At 38.8% G+C, this 24,824-nt stretch overlaps 1 protein-coding gene across 1 annotated transcript in view; it reads left to right on the forward strand.

The window, feature by feature from the left end:
- The first annotated feature begins 929 nt into the window (after positions 1 to 929).
- SPATA6 (spermatogenesis associated 6) overlaps positions 930 to 24,824 on the forward strand; it is a 41,023-nt gene continuing 17,128 nt past the window's right edge. Inside the window, exons 1-10 of the mRNA XM_075710620.1 lie at positions 930 to 977; positions 6,628 to 6,765; positions 8,306 to 8,354; positions 9,275 to 9,316; positions 10,710 to 10,834; positions 15,545 to 15,625; positions 18,272 to 18,550; positions 20,178 to 20,265; positions 21,983 to 22,023; positions 23,749 to 23,927. Coding sequence (XP_075566735.1) covers positions 930 to 977; positions 6,628 to 6,765; positions 8,306 to 8,354; positions 9,275 to 9,316; positions 10,710 to 10,834; positions 15,545 to 15,625; positions 18,272 to 18,550; positions 20,178 to 20,265; positions 21,983 to 22,023; positions 23,749 to 23,927 — 1,070 coding nt within the window. The remainder of the gene's footprint in view (positions 978 to 6,627; positions 6,766 to 8,305; positions 8,355 to 9,274; positions 9,317 to 10,709; positions 10,835 to 15,544; positions 15,626 to 18,271; positions 18,551 to 20,177; positions 20,266 to 21,982; positions 22,024 to 23,748; positions 23,928 to 24,824) is intronic.

Below are 24,824 nucleotides of genomic sequence, written 5' to 3' on the forward strand. Positions count from 1 at the left end.
AGCTCTTCAGCCCTGGAGCAGTGTAAAACTTGGCTGGTGTCCCCCTTTTCCGAAGGGAAGGCTCTCTTGGCACCTGTCCACAGCAGGCCCAAGAAACCATGGGGATAGACACATCTGTGCTTCACGCTCCCTTTCGGATGGCCCACAGCAGCTCTCTGCTCTTCTCTGCTCTTGTGTGGCCTGTCCCGTTCCCAGCTCTACGCTAGGCGCTTCAGATTTTGCACTGGCCATCCACTCCTCAACACACCACCCATAACTGTAACTGCCTGTCCTCTGGGAGGCCGAGGGGTCGGAAATCATTCCACTTCTGACGCACCCCCAGCAGCTCAGGGCCACGGGCCCCTGAGGGAAGTTGCCAGCACAGGCCAGCCTGTCAGGCGGAGGAGGAGGGCGGGCGGCGGCGCTTGAGCAGACTGCGGGGATGAACAGGGCCGAGGGCTGGGGGCCCTGCGGAGAGCGGGGAGGGGCTGAGGGCCCTGCGGAGAGGGGAGCGGGGGCTGAGGCCGGCACACGTGGGCCCGGGCAGCTGCCGGCGGGGCGATGGCGGAGCACCGCGCAGCGCACGGCATTGTGGGAAGGGGCAGCGGCCGCCGGCGTGGGGCATTGTGGGAAGGGGCCGGCGCGGCCGCGCAGGGCGCTGTGGGAGTGATCGTGGCCGTGAGACGGCCGGCGCAGGGCGCTGAAGGAAGGCGGGGAAGCCGCGCCGGAGGGCGGGGCCGGCGCCGCCGGGGCAGCGCGGAGCGGCCGCTCGCCGGAGGCCAAACCGGCCCGGCCCCGCCGCGGCCCGCCCGCCAGGGACGCTGCGCATGCGCGGAGCGCGGCGGGGGCCGGAAGCGCCCCGGTTGCCGTGACAACGGCGTCGGCCCCGCGGCGCGGCTGAGGCGGAGCGGGCCGGGAGCCGGCGGGCCGCCGCCCCGGCCCTTTCGCCCATGCCGCGGAAAGCCCTGCTCTGCGTCCTGCAGCTGGACGTCCGCTCGGTGAGTGCCCGTGCCGCGGCCCCCGCCGTCCTCAGGCCGGGCGCGGCGGGCCGCAGGCTGGAGGAGAAGCTGCGGTTTGCTCTTCCGGCGCCGCTTCCCCTCTCTCAGCCGCCTCCCCGCTGTCCCGGCCCGGGGTTTCTTCTGAGAGGCTGGTCCGGGCCCTGCTGCCGAGCGGGCGGCCGCCCTCCGTCTGGAGCTCCTGCTCAGGCTGGCCCCTGGGCAGCTTCTGCCCCTTCTGTGCGTGCATCCTCCGGCAGCCGGTCCCTGTGCCCCCCTGTTGGTGTTAGCAGCGGCCGTGCGCCTTCACAGCTCTCACTTTCCTGTGGAAAAGGTCTTTTTTAGGAGACACTGGTTCTTGGGAAGCTGTCTGGTGCGGGAAAAGCACTCTTGAAAAAACAGAGCAAAAGAAATCCCGGGAAACAGCAGCTTGTACGTGGCATATGCTCCCCTGCGAGTGATGAGGTCCCTGTGAGGGGCAGGAGGTGGCACTGGGTAGCTCCGAAGTACCTGGGTGTTACATGGCGGGGTTGAGGTCAATAGCTGTGAAGCTGAAAGTTTTTACATTAATCATGTTAGGACAGTTCCTTGTGCACTTTACAAAGTTTTCTTTTCAAGGTTGGGGTAAAGTGAGAGTTTGTATCATTCTCCTGATAACTTTTAAGAAGGAGTTGAGGCAGATAATGCTCTGTTACTCTGGAGTTGTTGGCTTCATAGGCCCTGGTCGCTGTAATCCAGAGGTTAGACCTCTTCATGAGGCAAGTGCTGCCAGAATACTTGCTGCTGAATGGAAAACCCAAGGTGCCATCCAAAAAATTCAAGTGCAGATTCAGAAAATACATACTGAGAAATGGACCCTGGTATTCCTGATTACTTAACCACCTTTGTTCCCAAACTTGTACAGCTGCTCTGAAATAGAGCTGTGAATTTTTACACATAGATGGTGAGGGTATCACCCTAATGGTGTTGCTCTGCTGTCTCAACAGCTAGTGTTTGTCTTCATATTGCAAAGGTCCACTTGTTTCCTGGAAAGGAGCAGATGTGCTTTTCTTTTCTGTTCCTACTGCCATGAGCTATTCCTGTGCCAGGATAAAGTACAGCATCAGGCTTCTTCAGTTGTGGGATATTTGTTATTGACCCTGCTGTCAAGGCTACACATAATAGTGGAAAGGGACAGAACAAGAAATCTCCAACACAGATCTGAGTGCCCCTTTGAGCACATGTGGGTCATTCAGTTATATCCCCGCTATGCTACATAATTTCTCTCAGAAAACCCTTTTAATAACTGTATTTAGTCTGGTTTTGAACCACTTGTTTTGCCTTTTTTTTCCCCACTGGAGCCTGCTTTGGCATTTCACTTCTGTGATGGTTTGAAAACTTCCCAGCCTAAATTTTCTTCTGGCTAGTTGATGACCTACTCTTACACAAACATCAACACTGGCCTTTCACTTAAATATTTTTTTTCCTTCCTTGGTGTTTGCCCTCTTGATGTATTTTTTGGGCAGCAGTTCTGTCATTTCACAATTGATCTTTGTCAGCTAGAGAGACCTGGTTCCTTTGGTAGTATTTTGTGTGACAGGCTCACCAGTCTTCTGATCATCTTAGGGATGGTGCTACTCTTCCACTTTGAATTTGCATTGATCAGGATCAGAATTAAATTCAGCATTCCAGATGGGGTCTCACTGTTGCCTTAGGTGAAGTCCAACATTCATCCTATATGTCTTAATATTGGCCTCTTCACAGCTGCACTGCAGTTATGCTGTCATTTATTAACATACTCATCACCTTCCCCTCAGCCAGCTTTGGTGGTTAGCCTCCCCAGTAAAAGCAAAAACTGTTGTTAATACACAATAGGTGCATCTCATCTCTATTACTGTGGTCCCGCAAACAGGTTTTTCTATATCTTTTTGTTGACTTCTGATGATTTCTGGATTTTAATTGGAAAAAAATCATGAGAACACTCTGACTTCTTGTGTCAGGGTCATTAAAAATATTAAAAAGCATGGATCCCAGGATACATAGAGGAACATTTTTACTAGTAATCCTCAGCTTGATGCCTCCCAGTTTTGCACGTTATTGATGCTGTCCTTTGGCCAGTTCTGTATTACCTTAGGACTTTCATACTAACTCCCATCTTCTGCATCATAAATAATAATTTCTCATGTGGCACCATAGGCCATCCTTTGTCCAGAAAATAGGCTTTCAAAAAAATGTCAGGTTTTGTTTGATTGATCTATTTTTATGATACACACTGCTGGGCTTTTTTCTGGTCATGTTTTCCTCCATATCTTTAGTCTTTACTTTTGCGTATTTAAATCTTCCAATTGATGGGGTTATACTGTTTCAGATCTCTTTTTCTGCCTCACATGGGCCTTGCATTTGTTATTTTTCAGCAGATGGTACTATCCTTGTTTTCATAACGTAGGTTTTAGTTATGTATAGATCCAGCAAGAAAAATGACATTCTTTCCAAACCTGGGCTGAATATGATTCAGCCTCCCTGTGGCTCCTTGGTCCAGGCCTGGTGCATATTGGGTAACTACTGTTTCCATCATTTCATTCTTTAAGTTGTTTTTTTGCTCCTGTATTAAGTATCATTAAAACCAAGGCAAAATATACTCAGTTGTGTTTGGGACATAGATTTGTTAGTTTTCACATCTTGGTTGATTTATACTACGTCCACTTATTTTCTCCTTGTTCACTTTATTTGTGACTAAAGTCTTGTCTGAATTTCTGATTCCTTTTCCTGTTCTTTTACAATGCTCTGCATATTTCTCAACCCTCTTTGAAACCTATCCACTTGTGTCAGACGTTCTGCCCTCCTTGTTTTTCCCTTGCTTTAGGATACAGAAGGGTTTTGCTCCTTTGCTTCTTTTGACTTAATGAAATTCCAAGATCTTTTCTGATCCGAGTCCACCAGCTCTTTGGTTTATCTCATTGCTAGTTTTCTTCATTTCTGAAAGGCTGCTCTTCTAAAATGGAAAACCTTGTTAAAGACCTTATTTGGTTTATCCTGCCATTAATTGAAATTGAATAATTCATGGTTGCTCAGACTGAGATTTCATTGTTGTTTGGTTTTTTGAGACTAATTTTGGTGCCTACCTCTGCTGCTGGCATTTAGATTGCTCATGTAGGAACAGAATGAAATTCGTATTATTCTTCATGTCACTGCTACATGGAGAGTTCACAAATGCGGCAGTGAAGGTAGGTAAAGCTTTAAGCACTAAGACGAATTAATAGCATTGTGGATTACTGCCAGGTAAGGAGACTAAAATGGCATGTCTTCACAATGAGAAGATTATTTTTGCAACTCTGAGTCCAAAATGCTATTCTATCTGGAAGCTTGCACTCAGCAGAAGTTAGTACTGTCCATTGTCCGTCATAGGGAACTCTTCTTGTTTTGATGGTAATGGGCAATTAAACAGTTTTTTCAAGACCTGCCTTTTTCATTGGTTACATATGCAGCTATAGTGTTAGGACTGTGTGTAATAAACAAATGCCAAAGGGGGTTTGTGGATCAGTAGAATTCTGTTCCTTTCCATGAGATGAACTCAGTGATTTCTCTATGGCTATTTGTGATGTCCCAACAATAGGGCTGGTACATGTTTTCCATCCTCCTGGGAACTGCAGCAGAGAAGTCCAGGGTAACACTGCCCTAGACATTTATCATAGTCCTGGTTGGTTGTAAGATCAGTTAATTGGAGCATTGATATCCCTCTTCCTTAGCTGATCCATAGATAATACCATTACAGTTTTTAAAATGGTCCCTTATCCTGCCTGAACAGTTTGCAGTCAGATAAGAGCTTCAGTTTGTCTCCTAAGTGTTATGCAGCTCCATGCATTGCATATTAAAAATAGATTTCATGAACTGCAGATATACACGTGTCATTCATTTTTGGAGCTAGTTTAAAGTTACAGGAACATGTAGATTTGGTGTTCCAGCCCAGGCAATGAATTGTGCAGTTTATCTCAAGGGTAGTATGAGCATGAGTTTCCACATGTGCTGTCTTGCCCCACATGCTGATTTGTAAGAATTTATTTTCTTTTCCAGGATAGCCAGAATAAATGGCACCTGTTGTTTGCAGTTTTGCCCTCTCCAATGTCTTCAAACCTCTCACTTTTCATCTCAAAAAATAGGCAAATATTGCTTGCCTTCTGTAAGGTGAAAGGCATGAAACCCCAGCTGAAAATGATTGTAAATTCTACAAAAATGTCAAGAAGAAAAGCGAGAACTAAGCTAATATGACTTGTAGTATGTAGTTTGGGGGATCTTGCCTCGTATGAATGAAATCTGTCTCTTTCACTCACTCCTAGTCACACTTGCAACTGCACAAGTGTCATATATGCTGTTTAATGCCTGGCAGTCTTCTTCAATTGGGATATCTATTATTCTGGCACTTTTCTTGCAGATTTGAAGCCCTGATTTACATGGAGAGAACCACCTTTTTTTGGTCCTCCTCAGATATTTATGAATAGAAGCACTATTTTTTAGCTTATACTGTATCTATAATAATCTACCACACATTGGTCTCTGTTATTTCTTTCACCTGAGGCTGTTTTTCTGCTGTTTGTATAGTTTTCTTATAGATCCAGTTAGTATTTCTCAAGTGAAACGTTCATTTGGGAGTAGGAGACTGTAACCAAAGCACTTATTTTAATTCCTGTCACTCTCCTCCTTTGTCTTTCTACCTGACAATTGAAAGCCTGAACACTTTCTCCAGCAACCTTATGTTGGAAGAGACAACCTCATATTTATTATACTGCGATAAAAAATGAACAGTAGAACTGAAGTGAAAGGTAACAATTCTCTGTATGGGTAATAGAATAAAACCACATGGCTTGGAGAAAAAAGCAAATAGTTTTGCAATGAGTTGTGTACATCCTTGCAGTGAAAACACAAGTAACACCGTCTGATGTTCATCAGAGCTTTAAAAACATACCAAGTTCTTCTTACTTAAAGAATAAGAATTGTCCAGAGAAAGTTGAGAGATTAGTGGCAGTATCTGGCAGCCTAATGAGGAGCCTTCCCTGCCTTGAATACCCTGCAAGGTGGCCAACTTCTCAGATAAAACTTTGTGTGCCATGAGTCTGATAGTAATGGAACAACAGTTGCTTTTTTCTCATTTACATATTAGAGGGCAAAGTTAATATAATAATTGCAAATAAACTTGCCCTGGTGGCTGGACAGGGCATGGGTATCTAAACATGTACATTTACCAGCTTCATTCTCTCTATGGGTAGGCTAAAATTTGGATGGGTTTTTGTGTCTTGGCATTTGTAGACTTTATTGTACATGACTCTTCATACAGAACCTGATGTAACCGTTGATGATTAATTCTTATAGAGTCAGTGCATGCCTTTTTAACTGTGTTAACCTGGGATTGGGATACCAGGTTTCAGTTTTGGTTGAAGACAATGGAGCATGTTTGCTTGCAGTATTTGGTCCTGATTATTTTTAAATGGTGACTGTTTTTCCTGGTCAGTCTGTACGAATGGAATTGCTCTAGAAAAGGAATTTTTTCACTCTAATCTGTTATAATCTGACTCTCAGAAATCAGCCATTTCAGTCTTGACCGTTTCATTTTTATCTTGAAAACAGCCATTATGTCTATAACTAAAGTTCAGTTTGTTTAATGAATGTGTTGCTCTTACAGATAACTTGCCCTGGAGTGCTGCTGAAAGACAAAGAGGAACTTTATCTCAGTGTCTCTGTACTTGGACAGTACAAAAAAACTCAATGCGTCCCTGCAGCGTTTCCACTTTTCTTTCAAGAAAAACTAGTATTTGAAAAGGTAAGATAATGTCAAGAGCTAATACAAGCCAATTAAAACCTATCCCAAACTCCACAAAAACTCACTGCAAAAGCCCTGAGCACAAGTAATCACACTGAGGAAGGCATAGCATTATAACTCTTGCTTCTCTTCAGCGCAAAGGAGGTATGTGCTTGTATTATCCACATGGTGACTCAAGAATTATGCGTACTGAAGATTATAATGCGTAATGAGGCTTTTTAGGTGTTCGTTCATTCTTTTGTGAACTGTCCTTTTTCAGTGTCTGTTTTCCTGGCTTGGAAGGAACTGAATGTTGTTGTTCTAAAAATTATGGTAAGGTGAAGAACAAAGACTATAAGATATAGGAGAGTCAATTTACTAGAAAGATAGAATAGCAGCTCAAGCCTTTTTGGTGACATCTTTCTCCCTTCGAGATACTTTTTTCATGGTTTGTCACCAAAATTCCCAGGTTGGTACTCTGGCCTTATAATTTATAGTTGTTTATCGCATATTCTGAGTCCCTACTAGCTTCATTATTAGTACCACAGGGATAATGAAACACAGTATCTTACAGATATGATCTGGCTTCTTGACTACCTATGAATAATAATACTTTGCCCTTTCTAGTTCCTTTCCTTTAAGCATCCCCCAGCACTTTGAAAACCAGACTGAGTAAACATCAATGATGCTCTGGTGATGTGGGTAAGATACCAACAGTGGTAATTTCACCAGCTACTGAAGAGTAAAAAAGACCATCATTCTTTAAAGGCAAATGTACCACAAACTGCTTAAGGGAAATGTACTGAATACTGTTTTCATTGAAATTTAGGGGAACTCCAAGACACCAGGATCTACCTGCTTACAAAAGAGATGAACAAAGAAAGCTGAGAACAATATATGTTTTCTTACAAATAGCTATTGAATAGGTTTAGATACTTGTGGAGCACCAGTACTTCAGTATTTTTTAGTGTTTGGTATCTTGAACAGCAAAGTGATCTACACCACTCTGCTGAGACTTGTACAGAATTAGTGGGAAGTCTATTAGCTGCTGAATATGCAGTGCAACATCCTCCCCTATTCCTTGCCATCTATTCACATGGGATTCAGGTTAAAAAAACCCTGAACAGTACTCTGTACGTGAATAGTCACTTCTATGAAAATGAAGTTTAAAGCATTACCAATAGATTAAAGAACATATTCTTCATCTATCAGAATTCTAGTACATTCAGCAATTTATCCTTCTCTCTTGAAATTTTCTCAGACAATGCTCATCTCTACGTGTTCAACTCTTCACAATACCTCCTAATTTAAATATGGAGAGGTAACCCTGAATAGCTAGAAAGCATATGACAAGAACTGCTAGCTTTCAGTGAATTTGATCATATGCCAAATGATAATTTCAGTTTCCTGTCTTTTTCCAGTGGGGATGGGATTATTGGCAATGATCTGAAGCAAGGAAGAACATTGATTTTTATTTTTTTTCCCCTTCTCTTTCTCCAGAGGTCCATCTGATGACTTTGACTGTGCTATTGTTATTATTATTTATTAATTTCTTTTCCAGGCATTTTCTGATATAGTTGATCCTGGAGACCTTGTGGAATTACTGGAACGTAGGTTCTGCTTTTCATATATACTATGTTGTATGCATTAATGTCATGCATGTATGGGCTCTAAAGACTTTTTGGAGGTTTAAAGTATGTGATCATTTTTCTGTTAGGAGCCTGTTCTCTGAAAAGCTAGTGGGTAACCAATTCTATGATTCTATGATTCTATATAATAGAATAAGTAGGACTTACTAAATAAGTAGGACCTTAGCACTAGTGGGTTTTCAGAACAGAAGATTCGTTGTCGGTGCAGGCAGAGGTTTTTTGCTGTCTTCTGGTTACTGGTAACTTACCCCAAATACTGTTAACTAACAATGCTTCTAGAAATGTATGCTACATGCTTTAGAACAGGAAAAGTGTTAAAAGTCATAACTAATGGAAAATCGAGCTGGCTATCCAGATAGGTAATGGATTCCTTTATCTGATTATTTATTTGATTAATTTTCAAATAGTATAAGCATAAACCTTCAGTTTTTGTAAAATTATTCTTTTCATTTTTTAAGAAAATTATATGTCTTGCCACATGTGGAGCATAATCAATTGTAGTGAGACAACACTGACCCTGAACTCAAGCTCCAGGAATATGCTCCCTCATACTGGGAGTTATCAGAAAAAGTGGCGAAGCTTGCATTATCTTCTTTAAAAGCTATCTTCAAAGGACAAACTTGGCAGGAGATAGAACTTCCCAAGTTCTAAGCCAAATTTAGAGTTGTCATTTGTACACTTCTAATGCCATTGTGTTCACCTGTAGTATTTATGCAAGCTGTTCTTAATTTTCTCTTATTGTTGGTGTAGTGGAAGTAGTGTAGCTATGTACAGTGCTATGAAGCTTAAATCAGTGAGCTGTTTTTCTCGGGTTTTGACTATGACAATTTCTTTCCATTTTAGTTTTTTTTAACTCATGAAAAAACTTCCTTCCTTTCTAGTTGACACAGCAGTACTTGAACTAATACAGCTCGTTCCTCCAGGTATTGTATCAGTCTCTTCATAAATTATGCAGTTTAATAGGTGAATTTCCATGAGGACATTGCCCATTACAGCACAATCACTTTTTCCAATGCACAAACAACATAGAAAGCTCTTCAACAAATAGTCCTCTGAATATAAAATGTTAATAGATCAAGAGGATCTCATTCTTAAAAGAGAGTAATAACTGAATATTGAAATGTACCATACTCAGGCTTAGGAAAGTGATAATATTTTAAAAAATGGAAAATAAACTGAAATCATCCAGTGCACACTTATTAACTGCATCACAATTCACTTGCAAAGTGGCTGTCTGTGAAATTTCAGAGTGCATAATCTTGTTCTCAGAATGACACTTTTTTTCTTTTCATTTTAATGGTGACCATTGGGAAAACTGTTATCCTCGCTATAAGTATTACAGGTCTCTTGGGATATGTGAAGATAATAAATAGCGATTTGTCATACTTCTGTTATTGGTTTGTGTGATTATAAAAATCTATTTTAATGAAATTCAAGTGTTCCCATGAATAATGTAAATCTGCATTTTATTGGAAATAAAGTCAAGTTTTAAAGAGGACTCATTTGGAAACTGAGGTATTAAAAGCACTCTCTGTCACTTGTCCTTAGTACTTTCAAGGAAACGATTGCTTCTCTCAGGTGACTCACCAGACTGTTTACTTAAAGGAATGTACTGAACGTGGATTTTTGTTGTGGGAGGGTAAAAGATCTTGGATAAGGAATTTAATTTCAGGAGTCAGAGAGAGGTGTGATACAGCCCAACATAAGCTGACAAAATGATTGCAACAGCACAATTTACTTTTTTTTTATAAAACACATTCAAGGTTTTCCCCTAAAGAAAACAATTTTTGTTTTAAAAGTAGCAAACCAGGATAGTGAGAAAATCTTGAGATAATAATTTTGATGTTGCTTGCGTTTCTTTCTAACTAGTAAGTCTCGTATTACTGCTACACCTAGTATTACTACTACTATTACTATTCTGTAATACGGAATGATACAGTTTTTCATAAGGGATTGGCTGCCATTAAAAAAAAATACTGGTTTCTTTTGTGGTATGGAAGAGAAAGAAAGAAGAAAACTACTGAAGGTTGCCTAGAAAAAACTTCTCATATGTCTCTTAAAGAAGATTGTGTTAACTGTTCTGTATATTTTTTTTTTTACCGTAACAGTGAAACATACTTTCAGAGTAGATTCTGCACATTTGTGCTGCTGATTTAACTTGATGAGGTTATTCCCTAGTGTGATATGAGTTTTAGAGCCATGCTATTAATTTTTAAAGAAAAAAAAATAATCTTAGTTTCAGTATGGTCTTGTGTGTGGCATTTGTACTGTATGGCTTTGTCTATTTCCCAATTAAAGTATATATTTTCTTTTTAGTAGGAAAAATTCTAGCTACGTATGAAGAAAATACAAGAGATTTCCTGTTCCCTGACCCTAAGCTTACCTGTGGGCAGCATGGTTTAGATCGTGAGATTTTAATGAAGAGGTCCTCTTCTTTTACAGTGAGTGAATATCTGTGGATTGTATTTACGATACAGTGTGTTTCACTGAAGAAACCCCTTGAACTACTTCAAATGAAAAGCGATTACTTCTGACAGATTTTGCTATTTCAGGTGTTGAATGTACAAATCCACAGTTGAACTTTGGTGAAGGTATAATCTTTTTTCAAAATGCTGCAAGAAATTACTTAATGTGAAAAAGTTAGTTTCCACTTGGTTTGTAGTGTGGCACTGTGACATGTCTTCCATTCATTTTAATCTGTGGTGCAGTTGGTAGTTGAAGGGAAGCAAGAGAAGAGGGAGACGTCATATCAACTTCACAGTTCTCAACAGATAAACCATGTATCCCTCCCTCCTCAGTCTCTCTTTGTAGCATTTTGTTTCAGACCTTTTCTGGTACTGTTTAGGACAATGACAGTCATAGTGCTATGCCATCTGACCTGTGGGCCTCCCTGAGATATAAGATCACAACTGACATAGAAAGTAACTAAAATTTAGCTTAGTGCTGCATGGTTGTTTTTCAGTTCCAAAGCCTGTTTCTTAAGGTCTGTTCAGGCCATTCATGCTCATTTATTAACTTGCTTTTTCTACAGTTTCAAAAAAGCAATGATAAATGACAACTAATTGTCAGAATGAGTGCAATGAATTAATGTTAATTTTCTGGAGATAAGGGCTCAAGTACATAGTAAATGAAAGTTAATTTCTCTCATACTTCCCTTTCATAGAATTTGACTGCTGAATCTTAAGTGTCAGTGGAATAACTCAGGAAGGCACTTGGAAGATGATGGTGATGATGTGAGAGATGTGTTTTAGGGTTTGTTTTGTTTGACTTATTTTTGTTAGATTTTACTAGTGGAGTGGCAGGACATTTGGACTGGGAAGACGGGGACTCAGTTGCCCTGTCCATTGTGATTGGATTAAAAACACATGGCAGGAGGGAAATGCTGATTAAAGGTCATTGGTATCTTTTAGCTGGTATAATCTTTACCCTGCAAGGGCAACCTGGAAATTGCCCAGTCACTTGCAATTAGAAGTGCTAATTTGGTGTCTAATGCTGTGTTACATTTGAATGAATTAAAGCTGTGATTTTATGATACGAAATGTATGGTTCTGCAGCAGCTTAAACTGGCCCTGCAAAAATAGCTGTAATTTTTTGGCCATAGCATCTCTTTGGTATGGCTTATCCTATGCATGTTAGTGGTGGCTCAAGAGAGGGTGTGGGACTGTATTGCTTTCATATTACTTATAGAGTAGGTACTTTTCTGGTGTTGAGAAAGAATAGATAGGGAGGTAGTAATGAATGAGGTGGTATTAACAAAATTATTTCAGATTTTTTGTAAATGCAATATAATGAACCTTTGTAGAAGCAGAGCCACTAGAGAAGTTTGAGGTTTTTTGTTGGACCGACTTCTTTAATACAAAAATTATGTATTTTCTAATAAAGAGAAGGTGCCATAATTTGTGAGAAGATGTGATCAGTCATTTGGATGTGTAGCTGAATGATGACACTGTAGTAGCTTTAAAAAGTTGACTGATGTAAGACAGAAATGTATTTCCATGGCCTTGGGAACAATGCAAATGAAATCCATCTCTGCCCTGGAACGAGGACTGCAGAAGCATCTGTTGCTCTGTTCCATCTCCATCGCAGACAGAACAGTTTGAGAAGGGATTTTGGCATACTGACCCCATTTCCAGGAATAATAAAGAAGCTGTGTTTGATGGAATTGGAGGGAGGGTCCCAACAAGAACTTGTGGTTCCTCTCCTTGGTTGCCAAATGGGATAGCTGTGAGAGGATTTTTACCTCCAGTAGAAATGCGGTCTCAAATGCCTCCATCTTCTAGTGTTACCTAAGCTTTACTGGCAAGTATGTCCTGCTAACTCTGTCAGCACCAAGCACGGAATGTGAATGCTAAGCAAAAGGGAAAGTGTTAAACAAGGTCTTGAGAATCCTCACATTATTCCTATGCTAGTCAAGCCATGTTCTTCCCACATGAAAAGTTATTTATAGCTAGCTGAGATGTTGAATATTTTTGACTGACAGCTGTGCTTCAGTGACACTTTGATTCCCAATAAATTTGTCTTTTATTAAAAAAATAAAGGTAGCAACAGCAAGGTTACGGTTGTGGAGTTCAGATAGGCAGTGACAAGCAGTGTCTGATTAACACTGCTAATCTGCCAGTTGGAAGGAATCCCAAGTTGAGAGGATCAGAACTCCTCCAGAAATCTGGCAGTTGGCTGATAATGTCTTTGGCTAGGTGTCTTATGAGGCTTACAAACACAATACGTGTACAAGACGTGCCTCGAATTATCTCTCCTGGTCCAGTGTTGCCCAGCTGAGCCTTTTGCTGGCTCTTCTATATTTCTCTGCAACCCTTGCCTTTGAGAATTTGTTTAAGCCTTGACTGGTGGTGACTTCTTACAGACATTCTTATCTCCATTCCCCACCCTCATGCAGTATTTGCCATGTTACTTAAAACAGTTTGGTTTTAGTTATGCTGTCTTTCATTAGCATACCAATACAAGACCTTCTACTATATTCATATATACTTTTTTAAGCTACAGACTTGTACTCATGCTCCCTACAGTCAAAAGCACATATTAGACTTGTTTTCTAACTTGGGTTCTTCTAAATATGAACCACCTTTACAGTTTTTCTATGATCAAATTAATAGTATGTCCATATCACTTCTGTTTAATGACTGCTGCAGAAGGACTGACAAGCATGTTCAGGGCTGCAGACACCACAAAGCCGGAGGCAGAAGAATAGATCCCCAAAACTTTCTGGCTGGATTTTCATTTACAGATATGTTTGGGGCTATGTGGCAGTCTTTACACAATACCGTATTGAATATCCTTCAGCAATCCCTAGTTTGGGAACTGCAGAAAACAGAACTCGTCTGATTGCTTTTGGCCTATAAGTTACTTTTGACATATCCATGCCTATGTAGGCAAGTGCTATCCCATATTCCCTCTCCACAAACCATTTCTCTGAAGAAACCATGGTTTTGTGTGATCTTTTAGCTATGAGCATTTAACAATTCTGTAATCATTCTCAGTCTCTGTAAGAGCAGTAGGTGCTCTGTTTTTGCTTTTTATAGAAGACTTAATAATTCTGATGTGTCCTTTTTTTAAATTGTTGATAGCACTTGACAATTCATTAGTAGTACAAATGAGTTGATTAAAGACGGTCAGCTTTAAAATCTTTCTTATATGCCATAACTTGACTTGATTGAATCCTGGATTCTGTTAATTGCTATGACTGAGCTTTCTTGGCATTTTTGTCATTTCATTTCCATAATCTAGCCTGGGGCCAGGTCATATTCCCTTATGGGAAATCAATTTCTGTTTAGGCAGGTGGTAGAGAATAGTTTGGTTCCACAGTAGACTTCACTCACAAAGTTCCTGCTAATAGTTAAGAGTGTGGGGCAGAGCCACAAACAGAGCAGCTCCTTTTTGTTTCTCAGTGATTTTCTGTGTTCATGTGCACAAATGCCCATGCGCACAGATGTCTCAGAGAAGTGAACTCTGTCTGTGTTAAAAGAGAGGGTAGAAAGTTTTAAGGACACTTGATTCTCTCTTTGCTTCTACAGAGCTGTATAAGATGCACATAGATGATACCCACTTGTTTATAGCTTATGTGGCCTTTAGTTCTTTTATGCCTTTTTTTAATGGTGCTGTTTGGGGAAATAACACTTGTGTGTCATAATGTCTGCCATTTACACCCAGTAAATTTTGTATATGTTGGCCAATTCTAGCTAAATTTAACAGAAGTAGAGCTCTGAAAAGTATTATGTTTCTAGACACAGCTGAAGTAAAAGAAAAAAGTTTTTTGTGTTCAAAAAACGGGTAGATGTGGCACTTCGGGACATGGTTTAGTCTAGTCTACCCTTGATTGGCTTAGAGTAGACTTGGTAGTGTAGGTTAATGGTTGGACTGGATGATCTTAAAGGTCTTTTCCAACCTAAACGATTCTATGATTCTATGATTCTAAGATGAGGTGAACAGGAACTCTTAGCCATGTAAAGATGGAAGGGCCTGCTGGCTGTTAGTGCATGTGTGCTGGTTGACCGGGAGGCCCAGCTGGACCCCACTGTCTCCAAATTGGTCAAAGTAGGGCTGCCTCTTGCCAGCCACATGTGTAATAGGGGATTGAAAGGAAGTGGAACATGGTTATAGAACATGGGAGACAATCCACAGAAATCGGACTTTGCTGTAATGGTTACAGAATAAAGGGGATTCTTAATCATACTATTACAAACGAATAGTTATTTGCAGTGTAATTGACTAATTTTTAAAATGTTTTTACAGAAAAGATTGTACAATTGATGCTATTTATAAATAAGTTTCCAAAGTTAGCATTAATGAAACTTCTAGAACATGACTGGAATTTTTATTGATGCTATATAGCATGGCATGAAAAAATCTTTAAAAGTGCTTTTGACAAAGAAATGTATTGAAATAAAAGTCAGACCTTAATTGTTGTACGAAAGCAATATAATCATCTGTAATTGAATTGTCAGAAATGCAAATGTTAGCATCTTGACATTTACCATTGCTGTTCTGTCTTTTCTAATTATCTTTATTAAAGGCTGAAATTAACAAAGGAAATGGCTGAAAATTAGGAATGGTTTGTTACATTAGGTGACATTTACTTCTTTGATACCCTTTATCTTGAGTTGGAGCTTGATGTTCAATTATTGTCTCTCTTCTAGGGAATCGCACCAAAATTGAGATTTTCTACAAGTTCCCTTATTACAGAAAGACTGTTAAGCTCAGGAAGGAGTCACATACAGGTTAGCATAATTTAATTGTTTGCAATTTAATGTCTAGATTTAATATTGATAGCCTTGGTTCCAATTTTTGCATGTGCTGCTCACTTCAAACTTTTCTCATTCTTTTGTTGTGGTTAAAGCAGTTGTCATGGGTGCTTGACAACTTGATTAAATTTTTAATCAAGTATGAGTAAAGAGTGGGTTTGGTGCATGACAGTAAATGCTGAGAGTTCCTTGAATCTGAAACAATTATCAGCTGCTATGTTCTATGATCGGCTGAAGTGTCAATCCCTGGTGTATTTGTAGGTGGGAAGATGCCTTCTCACCATTTCTTACTGACACTTAAAATTAAGGTGGGACAATGAAAGCTAGGTGAAGTCAGAGAAGGTACATTATCAAACAAACCAATTAATTTAATTGTTTTCCATAACAATATCAGTAACAGTAAAGGAAATGAAGATTTCTATTGAAAAGGCTGTCACTAATATTAATCTGGAAATGCTGCTTCTGCAATGAATAAAGTTAAAGGTGAAGTAGCTGAAGAGACTGGGGGAAAAAAACCCTCTCTGATGTGTTTGTTCATTTAGTAGCACTCTTCTCTGGTCTCACGGATTGAAATTTTGGTTGGGTTTCCTGGCACAAGCTGTCACATAAAGTTACTCTTATGTCTTCCTTTTTTTGCTAGATTACTGAAAAATGGTGCAGCATCATTAAAATGGAATGGTTGTCAGGAAGGCTTCTGTGCAAGGAGGGTTAGGTGACTTTGACCCATTTGTGGCATTGCTAATTAGTTCACTGAGAAGTTTCTTCCAAATTTAGCAAAAGAAATATATTGAGACAGTTAAGTAAAGAATAAAAAAAAAAAAAAAAGAGGAAACTGTCATTGTCAGAAAACTAACTTCACTGAAGGTGACTTCAATAAGGGCAGTTTGATTTAAAATTAAAAATGTCCTTAAAAGTATTTAATATTATGAATGGCATATCAAATTTCTGTGTGTTGCAGTGAAGGTCTAGTTTCATGATTGGTGTAAGCCAAAAGCAGCACAGCCTACTTCTGGTGAAATTGAAATTAGTCTTAGAGAATTAGGTCTGGTTTTGTTTGGGCCACTTCCATACTCTGGCTCACTACCAGCTGCACAAGTGCTAAGTACAGGCATGAAATACAGTGGCATGAACAGTCTGTGTGATGCCAGATTCAAACTTCATTGATGCAAAACAAACACACAACTTCAGCCTCATTCATTGTTGAGTATAGAGGGAAAGGCTTGAAGGCAAGCTGAACTTCTTATTTCTGGTTTCCTCTGAACTGAAGTAGTGCATGCAACATTCAGATTTAACAGTAATGTCAACTTCCTCAAGCTTGAAAAAGAATTTCTAACAGGAAGAAAAGTCTTGCTATACCATTATTCTTGATCTTTTATAACATGTGAATTTGGGCCAAATTTGACCAAAAAGCCAAATTATCCATACTGCGGTATTCAAAGTTAAAACATGCTGCTGACTAAGTAGCCTGATAAGAGTTGTATAATCTAGAGTGCCTTGACCTATAAAGCTTGTAGAGTAATTGAATGCTCATCTAATGCCAGGAATTACAAAGGAATGATAATGTATTTTGAACAAATCTTCAGTGTTGGAAACTGTTTCCCAGAATTTTAAATCAGTCACTGAAGAAGTTAATAGTTATTTGGAGGGGATGTCAGTTCTCATTGTTAGGTAGGCTTTGCTGGTGACAACAACAGAAACTACAACAGCACCACCCCCATCCTGTGTTGTGGGAAGGGAGGTGGTGAGGTTGGTTGTTCCTCCACTTCACTTTATTCTGCTGTATATAGGTATTTTAAAAGCAATATTGGCTCAGAGATAGACTTTTAAGGCAATATTTGATAATGGTGTGATTTTTATAAATTTCAGCTACAAAATCCATGTTTCAGATGTCAAGTGCCAGTTTTACAAATAAACAGCTGCTTTGCCTCTTCTTTTGCAAAAGTATTCACATGATTTGAGAGGATCTTTGGAAGATGGTCTTTAAAGTTTTTGAGGGTTTTTTTTTGGGGGGGGAATGTGGTTTTGTTTTTTTTTTTTAACTAAACATAGCATTTTGATTATAACTGTTTAAAGAACTAGTAAATTCACCATGATCCAAGAAAATATAAAAATCAGAGAATGTAATTACACTTCTTGTGAGGCTTTAGGCAATTCTTAATGAATATAATTTAAACTATTAACAGGCTTCTATTTTAATTTATGTATTTTATTTTAAAGGATAAGAATTTTAAAAAGGTAAAAAAAGTTTAAACAGATGAAAAAATGCTTCAAATCTATGTATGTCCAATCCAGGTAAAGTTTGTGTTAAATGAACTTGTGACAAAAATCAATTTAATTTTTTAGTCTCTGTACACTAACTGTGTGAGAAAGCTAATTGGGTAAGTATGAGATGGTTAACATCTAACATGTAGTAATGTGTGTTTTAACCTCATTGTGGTTTCAGAGAAAATGGTAAATACATTGTTGTTTTTTAAATTGCTGTTTGATTATAGTTTTGTGAGGGGAATATCAGGTGACATGGTGTTTATTTCTGTTAAAATTATTAGTTCCCTGTTTGCATTATTTTCAGTGATCTTTGTTCTGCATGCTGTCAAACCAGATAATTTCTCTTTTTCACTTTAGGGTGATTTGAATTGGGTACATCACTCAACCCCAAATGGAAAATTACAAACAAAGTTACCAAAGAAAAATACTCTTTCACCTGAGAAAACCAGGCACAGCTTAGCAACAAAGAACTACGAGCAGCCTACAATAGCTTCTAAATCACGTTCTCCATCTCCATACACAAAAAGACGAATGTGTGAGCTATCAGAAGAAGCCAGGCAACGACTGGCCCATTTAAACCTTGGTCCTTATGAATTCAGAAGAGAAACTGATAAACCTCCATTTGTAGTTAGACGGGTTTGTATTCTCTCCAAAACGCTTCCAGCTGAAGCTCATATCAAATATTGTTCTTTCGCTAAATACTGCTCCGAAAATTCATTCAGCTCTTAGTTTAGATTAATAATTTTTCTCTCCTTAACAGTCTGTCACATAGTGATTTAAATGTAAAATTAAATAAAATAAAATTTCTTTTATCTGCGTTAGTAATAGACAAAGATCAAATTCTTTCATGAATATCTTGGTTAAATTCTCTGAGGCCCCATTTCTTTTCTTCCAGCGCACTAGACAGGATAATAGGTGTATAAATTCAGCTTGGAAGTAATTGATATTAGTATTAAAAATTCCTGAATAAGACTTTAAAGAAAGAGTGTCTAGTCATATTATGAACACTTACACTTCCTCTCTTTCAACTTTTTTTATGTTGGCATCCTATGATCATTGAAACACTTCCTTTGCTCAGAGCTACATCTTTAACACTTTGACTTAGAGTTCATAACCAACCTGATGTTAGCATCCGCATAAGGACTTTTTGCTAACCGTACATGAAAAATTGTTCTGAAATTAGGTACTTATTTAAAGAAACTGTGTTTAAGTGCTTTACTATGAAAGGGACAGATTTCCTAGCCTCTTGGAGAATCACACTCTCTTTTTTCCCCCATTTATTTTTCTTGTAATTGCAACAATCCTTTATTTTTAGAATACCATTTTGAATGTGTAGGGGCAGAGATGGGGTTGTTCTGATTCTGTGCTATGACATTATGATTTGGCTACAATTCTGGACACGTGTCAGAGCCATTGAGATAATTTAGTGTTTAATTAGTTTGCTTCTCACTTAATTTTTTTCTAGTTTATGTACAAATGAATTGATAATATCTTGTCAAATTTTAGAATTCTTTTCCAAGTTTTATTCTACGTATAGGTACCTTTTAGAAATTTAGATTAGCCTTAATAAGCCATTAATTATTCATCAACCTACTGTTTATCTCTCTCCCAGAAATTTTTCTTTTAACTCCTTTTAATCAGTTCTTCTGTTTTTTGATCTATAGGTGAGGTTATCAGTTTAATTATAGCATCTTTAAACACTGATTATTGATTTTGATTGCTTGGTTATGTTTGTACAAAAAAGGAAAAAGCTTGTCTCTTAATGTACCATATCCTGACTGTCCTGGCCTTTCTAGATTGCTCCTTTTAGGACATCTTTATTGCTGAGGACTCTCTTGGCCTGGAGATTTTGTGTTACATGAAGTTTAAAATTAGATTATGTTAAATGTAACTTTTTCAGTTAGGAAAAGATTCAGATCTCTCTTGGTGATAGCTGAACTGATTTGAATAAATATGAGATACCAAGAATTGTTTAAAAAGACTGCAGACATTATAGGTGAAGGACAGACTATCTGCATTTTTTTTCTTTGAACAATATGATATTCAGGTTTTGTCGACCTCTCTAGTACTGTTTTTGTTTATGCACAGTAATGCTAATAATATCCATAATACGAGCAAAGTGTTGTGAAAATAGTTGTAAATAGTATTTAAATAAGAATAAAATATTTCAGAACAGACTAGGTGTGATCTTATGAATGAAAACAGAAAAAAAAAGAAATTGATACATCTGATACCGAGCATTTTAACGGTATTTTTGCTTCAGGTTGAACAACCAAGTCCTGATATTAAACTTCATACCTGGTGTCCCACACAAGATAGTACAGTGGAAGCCTGGACCAAGGTAGACCATGGTCAGTATTTTCTACTATATATCTCATAAATGCTTTTGTTTTCTGCAGTAGTTTAGTGAGGTTACGTTGTTTGGGGGGTTTGTTTTGGTTTTTTTATTTATTAAAAAAAAGTCAGTCTGTAATGGAGAAAAAGCTGTTCTTTCTTCCTACGAATAGGAAGAATACTGAATAAGCTAAAAAGTGGTTTTGAATATTCTTTACCTCATGAAACTTGGAACATAGTTCTACATGATGTGAAAGTAGGAGTAGAAAATACAAAAGCCCAGGCGAGTGCTCTGTTTTCACTCCACTTGTTTTGATGAGTTGGATGGTGGAGCAAATCTGCACCACAGTCTGTGGGTATGTTGGTCAGGCTTGGAGTATTGTTCATTTTGAAGTTCAAGGGCTCTGTTTCTTCAAAAATTAATAATGTTTATTTCGGCAGTGTTTGTGAGTAGTGGATCAGTGACTTACCATTGTTAATAAGCATCCAGGATGTGCTTGAATGTCCTTTGGCATTCATTGGTCTCAGTAAGTAAGGGTTTAATAAAAGGTGTGGGACCAGAAATTTAAGGAAGTACCCTAAAACTTGATTTCATTGCATGTGTCTGGTAATATAAGGATTTTAATGAGTCTCATCAGTATTTGTTTGTTATGTGCGCTCTGCCTCATTTTTATTGCACCTCCTCACTAATTATAAATTGTTATATAGCAAATCATTATGAACTTATTATTTTACGTTTGTTCTTTGTAGTAGCACTGCGTGCAGGATTTTAAAGTTTTCACATTCCCTTTGGGGTCATATTTACCAGTCTGTAGTAGCTGGATAATGTAACAGACCTGTTATCATCTGATACCATTGCATACTTACGAAATGAGTTGGTGGTTTCTAGCCAGTGGTTAGGAGACTGAAATCTACCTCGCTATTAATATCCAGAGGATTCACTGGTCACCTGCCTGTGTCTTGAGACTTAACTGGAACTTCTGAAAAAAACAAATTCCTAGGATTAGAAGTCTTAATACTGACAGTACAGTTTAGTCCTTTTTCGATTTTTGCAGGTAGCTAATAGAGGGGGGTCTTTACATTGCTGTAGAGCACAGAACTACCTCTGGGCTTGGGTCACAGTATGAGGGTTGTTCAGTACAGACTGATAAAACCGATCAAGAAGCCAGACATAACTCAATGTCAGTCCCTCAGGGGTGAGGTGTGTATTGACATTGGTGAAACATCCTAAGCTGGTATGGACTGGACCTAATAGTTTCCCTGCCTGTGTTTCCATGGGCTTTGTACTCATGCTTGTGGGTCAGTGGTAAGGGAAGGAATGAAGACATGCTAGAAGGAGAGAGAGGTGGTCATTGGGAAGCTTGTTCAGAAGAGATTAGTGAGGTAGTTTAATGTATGTGAGAATTTTTGGGAATGGTAGAGCTTGATTTTTATATTGATTTAGGCAATTAATAGCTTAACAAAATGTGCCACTTCTGTCTTAGGTGCTTACACTTATTCATTATTATAAACATTGTGTTCCATTAAATGTGAAGTCATTGTTTTCAGCTAAAGAAAGTGATTTCCTGGAATATTCTGAGGAGACTGTTTAGAATTTCACAATGTATAATAATAAATCACTTTAGTACTGTTTGGGAGGAGACGTAAGCTATTTTGTAAAAGATTTCATAAAATATAGGACATTCAGATTTTCTTTTGAATTTCTTCTGGGATGCACCTTTTGTCTTTCTCCAGATCCTTCTCTTCTTGGCAGCTACAGACCCAAGAAAGCCAAAGTGAGTACTTTGAAGTGCTATTGTTTACAAATTGTTTTTTGGGAAGCTCTGAGTGAGGAGGATTGTCCTGTGTAGGTATTTTTGAAACTTTATCTACTATAGTATAAAAAGCAAGAAAAGGGACATTTTAAATCTTATCTAACCCGGTTTAGGTCTGCTGACCGATTATATACAAACAGAAATGTGAAACTTAACACTCTATAAGATATTCATGCCTGTAGGTACAGAACTTGCTTCTCCTTGGCATTAAGGCTTGTGACAAGGCTGTAGATAGAAGAGCCTTTAAAGGCAGTTTGCATTTGCCTTCCTGGTCATTCTGAGAGCACACTTCATTCTGGAATTGTATGCAAAGATAGCACTGGTACAACTGGCAAGCCACTGTTGTGTTATTTCATGTCCTCACTTTTGCAGATTTGAGCTGCTTTCTGTATTAAATGGATCTGAAGATTAATGTTAGGGTTCCTTTGTTTTTTGGTGTTGTTTATTCTTTCTATCCTCATTTAGTTTTTTTTTTGCCTGTGTTCCTGAAGTACTGCAGAAATTGTGGATTTAAGCATTTAATTACGTATGCCTCCTTCGATTTCCTAATGGCTGAGAAAACGACAACAGGAAAGAGGAAAGAAAGGGAATTAAAAGGATAAACCTTGATACATGTTAAGCGCACTTTTGTCAGATTTTAAACTTTTATTACCAAGGATTGCTGTTTTGTGTACCATGTGAGTCTAATATATTGTGCCACTTCTAGATTGTTCCATGGCTGTAAATGAGAAACTGTAAAGAAAGTAGAGAATTTCTACTAAATATGCCAAATAAGTTTTTGAGTTTTGTGGTTGTTTGTTTTTTTTTTTAATGATGGCTATTTTAAGATTGTGTTGTCTCCCCCATCCCTCTGTCCCCGAATGGGAAAGCAGATTTTAGGAGCAGTTCTTGATGCTTCTAATCACTTGTGATTCTCACAAAATCAGGGCTGAAGAGAACATGTCTTTTTTTTGCCAGAAATATAATACAGCATTGTTTAAGAGGAGCTGTTTCCCAAAGCTGAGGAAAAAAAACCCTGCATCCTGAAAAGAGTTAATGAATAACCTTATTATTGTTGGTGTGGTTTTGTTGCGGTTTTTGGTTTTTTCCCCAGCTTTGGGAAACAGCTCCTGTAAAAGTCCCCATTCCAGGTAAAACGGGGTAACTCATGGAGGCATTTTAGTGGTTGTGTTTCAGGTTAAGAGGAACTATGAAAAGGAGTAACTAGTATACTGAAGAGTGAGTAGAAGATGAGTAGATGGGCCTGAGTTTTCACTTGAGGAACAGCAAATAATGAGGAAAAAAAAGTCTAAGAACAAGGGTTCCCACACTGAAGAGAGGTCTGCGGTTTGTCTTGTTTAGACTCTCAGACTCTCTTGTCATTCTGAATCTGTGAGATTCCTGAGAGGGGTAAGCCTTAAAGTTGTGCAGTCAGAAAAGGTGATAAAAGGCGTGTTACACTAGACTTTGACATAAGATAGTATGTTATATTCCAACAGAGTTCTCTGACACTTGTTGATTTAATTTAAACCAGGGCTCTTTCTATGAAATGAGGATCCTTGTCCTTTCCCCATCAGGCAGATATTCCTGCATGTATATGCAACATTTAACTTTTTGGTCTGAAAATTAAAAACATGAAAACTGTACATCTTGATATTCATAATATTTTTATCAAGGTGGTGTTGTTTTGTTTTGTTTTTTTAACAGGCAAAATCTACTCATGGAAAAGACTTTGACAGTTCTGATGTTTGCCATGAGGATGTAATCTCAGATCCACCCAACAGGGAGTCCTATACCGGTTCTGGTTCTTTAAAGCATTCAGCACCTCCAGCATTTCAGAAGCATTCTCTAAGTTCTGTGCTAAATCGATCTTCTCTAAGGGAAAGGTAGTGACTTGGTTTTGTTTGTGAAATTCTGGAATTGATTAACATAAGCAGATGATAATAGTACTTGCATGACTATAGTTTGCATGTTTGGAGGTGTGCAGGCTGAAGGGACTGAAAAATCTTTCCCCAACAACTATGTTGTTGTTTGACTTTTCCTCACGTGCTGTGTTTGCCATCACCTCTCTGCTTAGTGAATACAATCCTAATAGTATGTCAATGAAAAGGGTCTTTGACACCTCTGTTGCTAACCTCTCTGAAACAATGAAGCCCCAGATTTCAGGCTGCCAATGTCTGTCTAAACCAGAGAATACTTAAATAAGCAAATAATCACTGTTTCAGAGGCGATGCGAATCTCAGGAATGTAAATATAGATACATGTCAAGTAGGCTTTACAGGAGGTACTTGGAAACCTTTTTTCCTTCTGACTGTTGTTCAGCCTAGTGTTCGTAAGCACATACTTGTGGCTATTCTGTAGTCAGATGTGTGACTAGTGTGCGTAACATGCTTGGGCTAGCTTTAGTCTAGTCAGTGTATTATTTTTCAATCTTTCTGCTTTATTGACGTCCTAAGATGTTGTTTTGAGTTGAAGTGTGGGCCTCTGCAGCAACTGTGTGTATATTAATTGCTATATTTAAATTAGTTTTCTTAGTAGTGTCCACTGACCCCAATGGGGTTGGGGTACAGCCAGTTTCTAGTATCAGTGGATTTCAGTCCCTGGGTTAATATTTTGGGCAAGCCTCACAGCTTCAGTGTCATGAGGGTGGGATGGAAGAAATGTTAAAAAGCAACAGATTTCTTCACGCTTAAGTCCTCCAGTCCTTCAAGGAGAATATTTCCTACACCCTGCTGAATAGAACGTGTATTTGGTGCACAGTGCTTCTACTGTACATTCAGTTT

The sequence above is a fragment of the Pelecanus crispus genome, chromosome 5 (genome assembly GCF_030463565.1).
Source record: "Pelecanus crispus isolate bPelCri1 chromosome 5, bPelCri1.pri, whole genome shotgun sequence".
In the NCBI taxonomy this organism is placed as follows: Eukaryota; Metazoa; Chordata; class Aves; order Pelecaniformes; family Pelecanidae; genus Pelecanus; species Pelecanus crispus.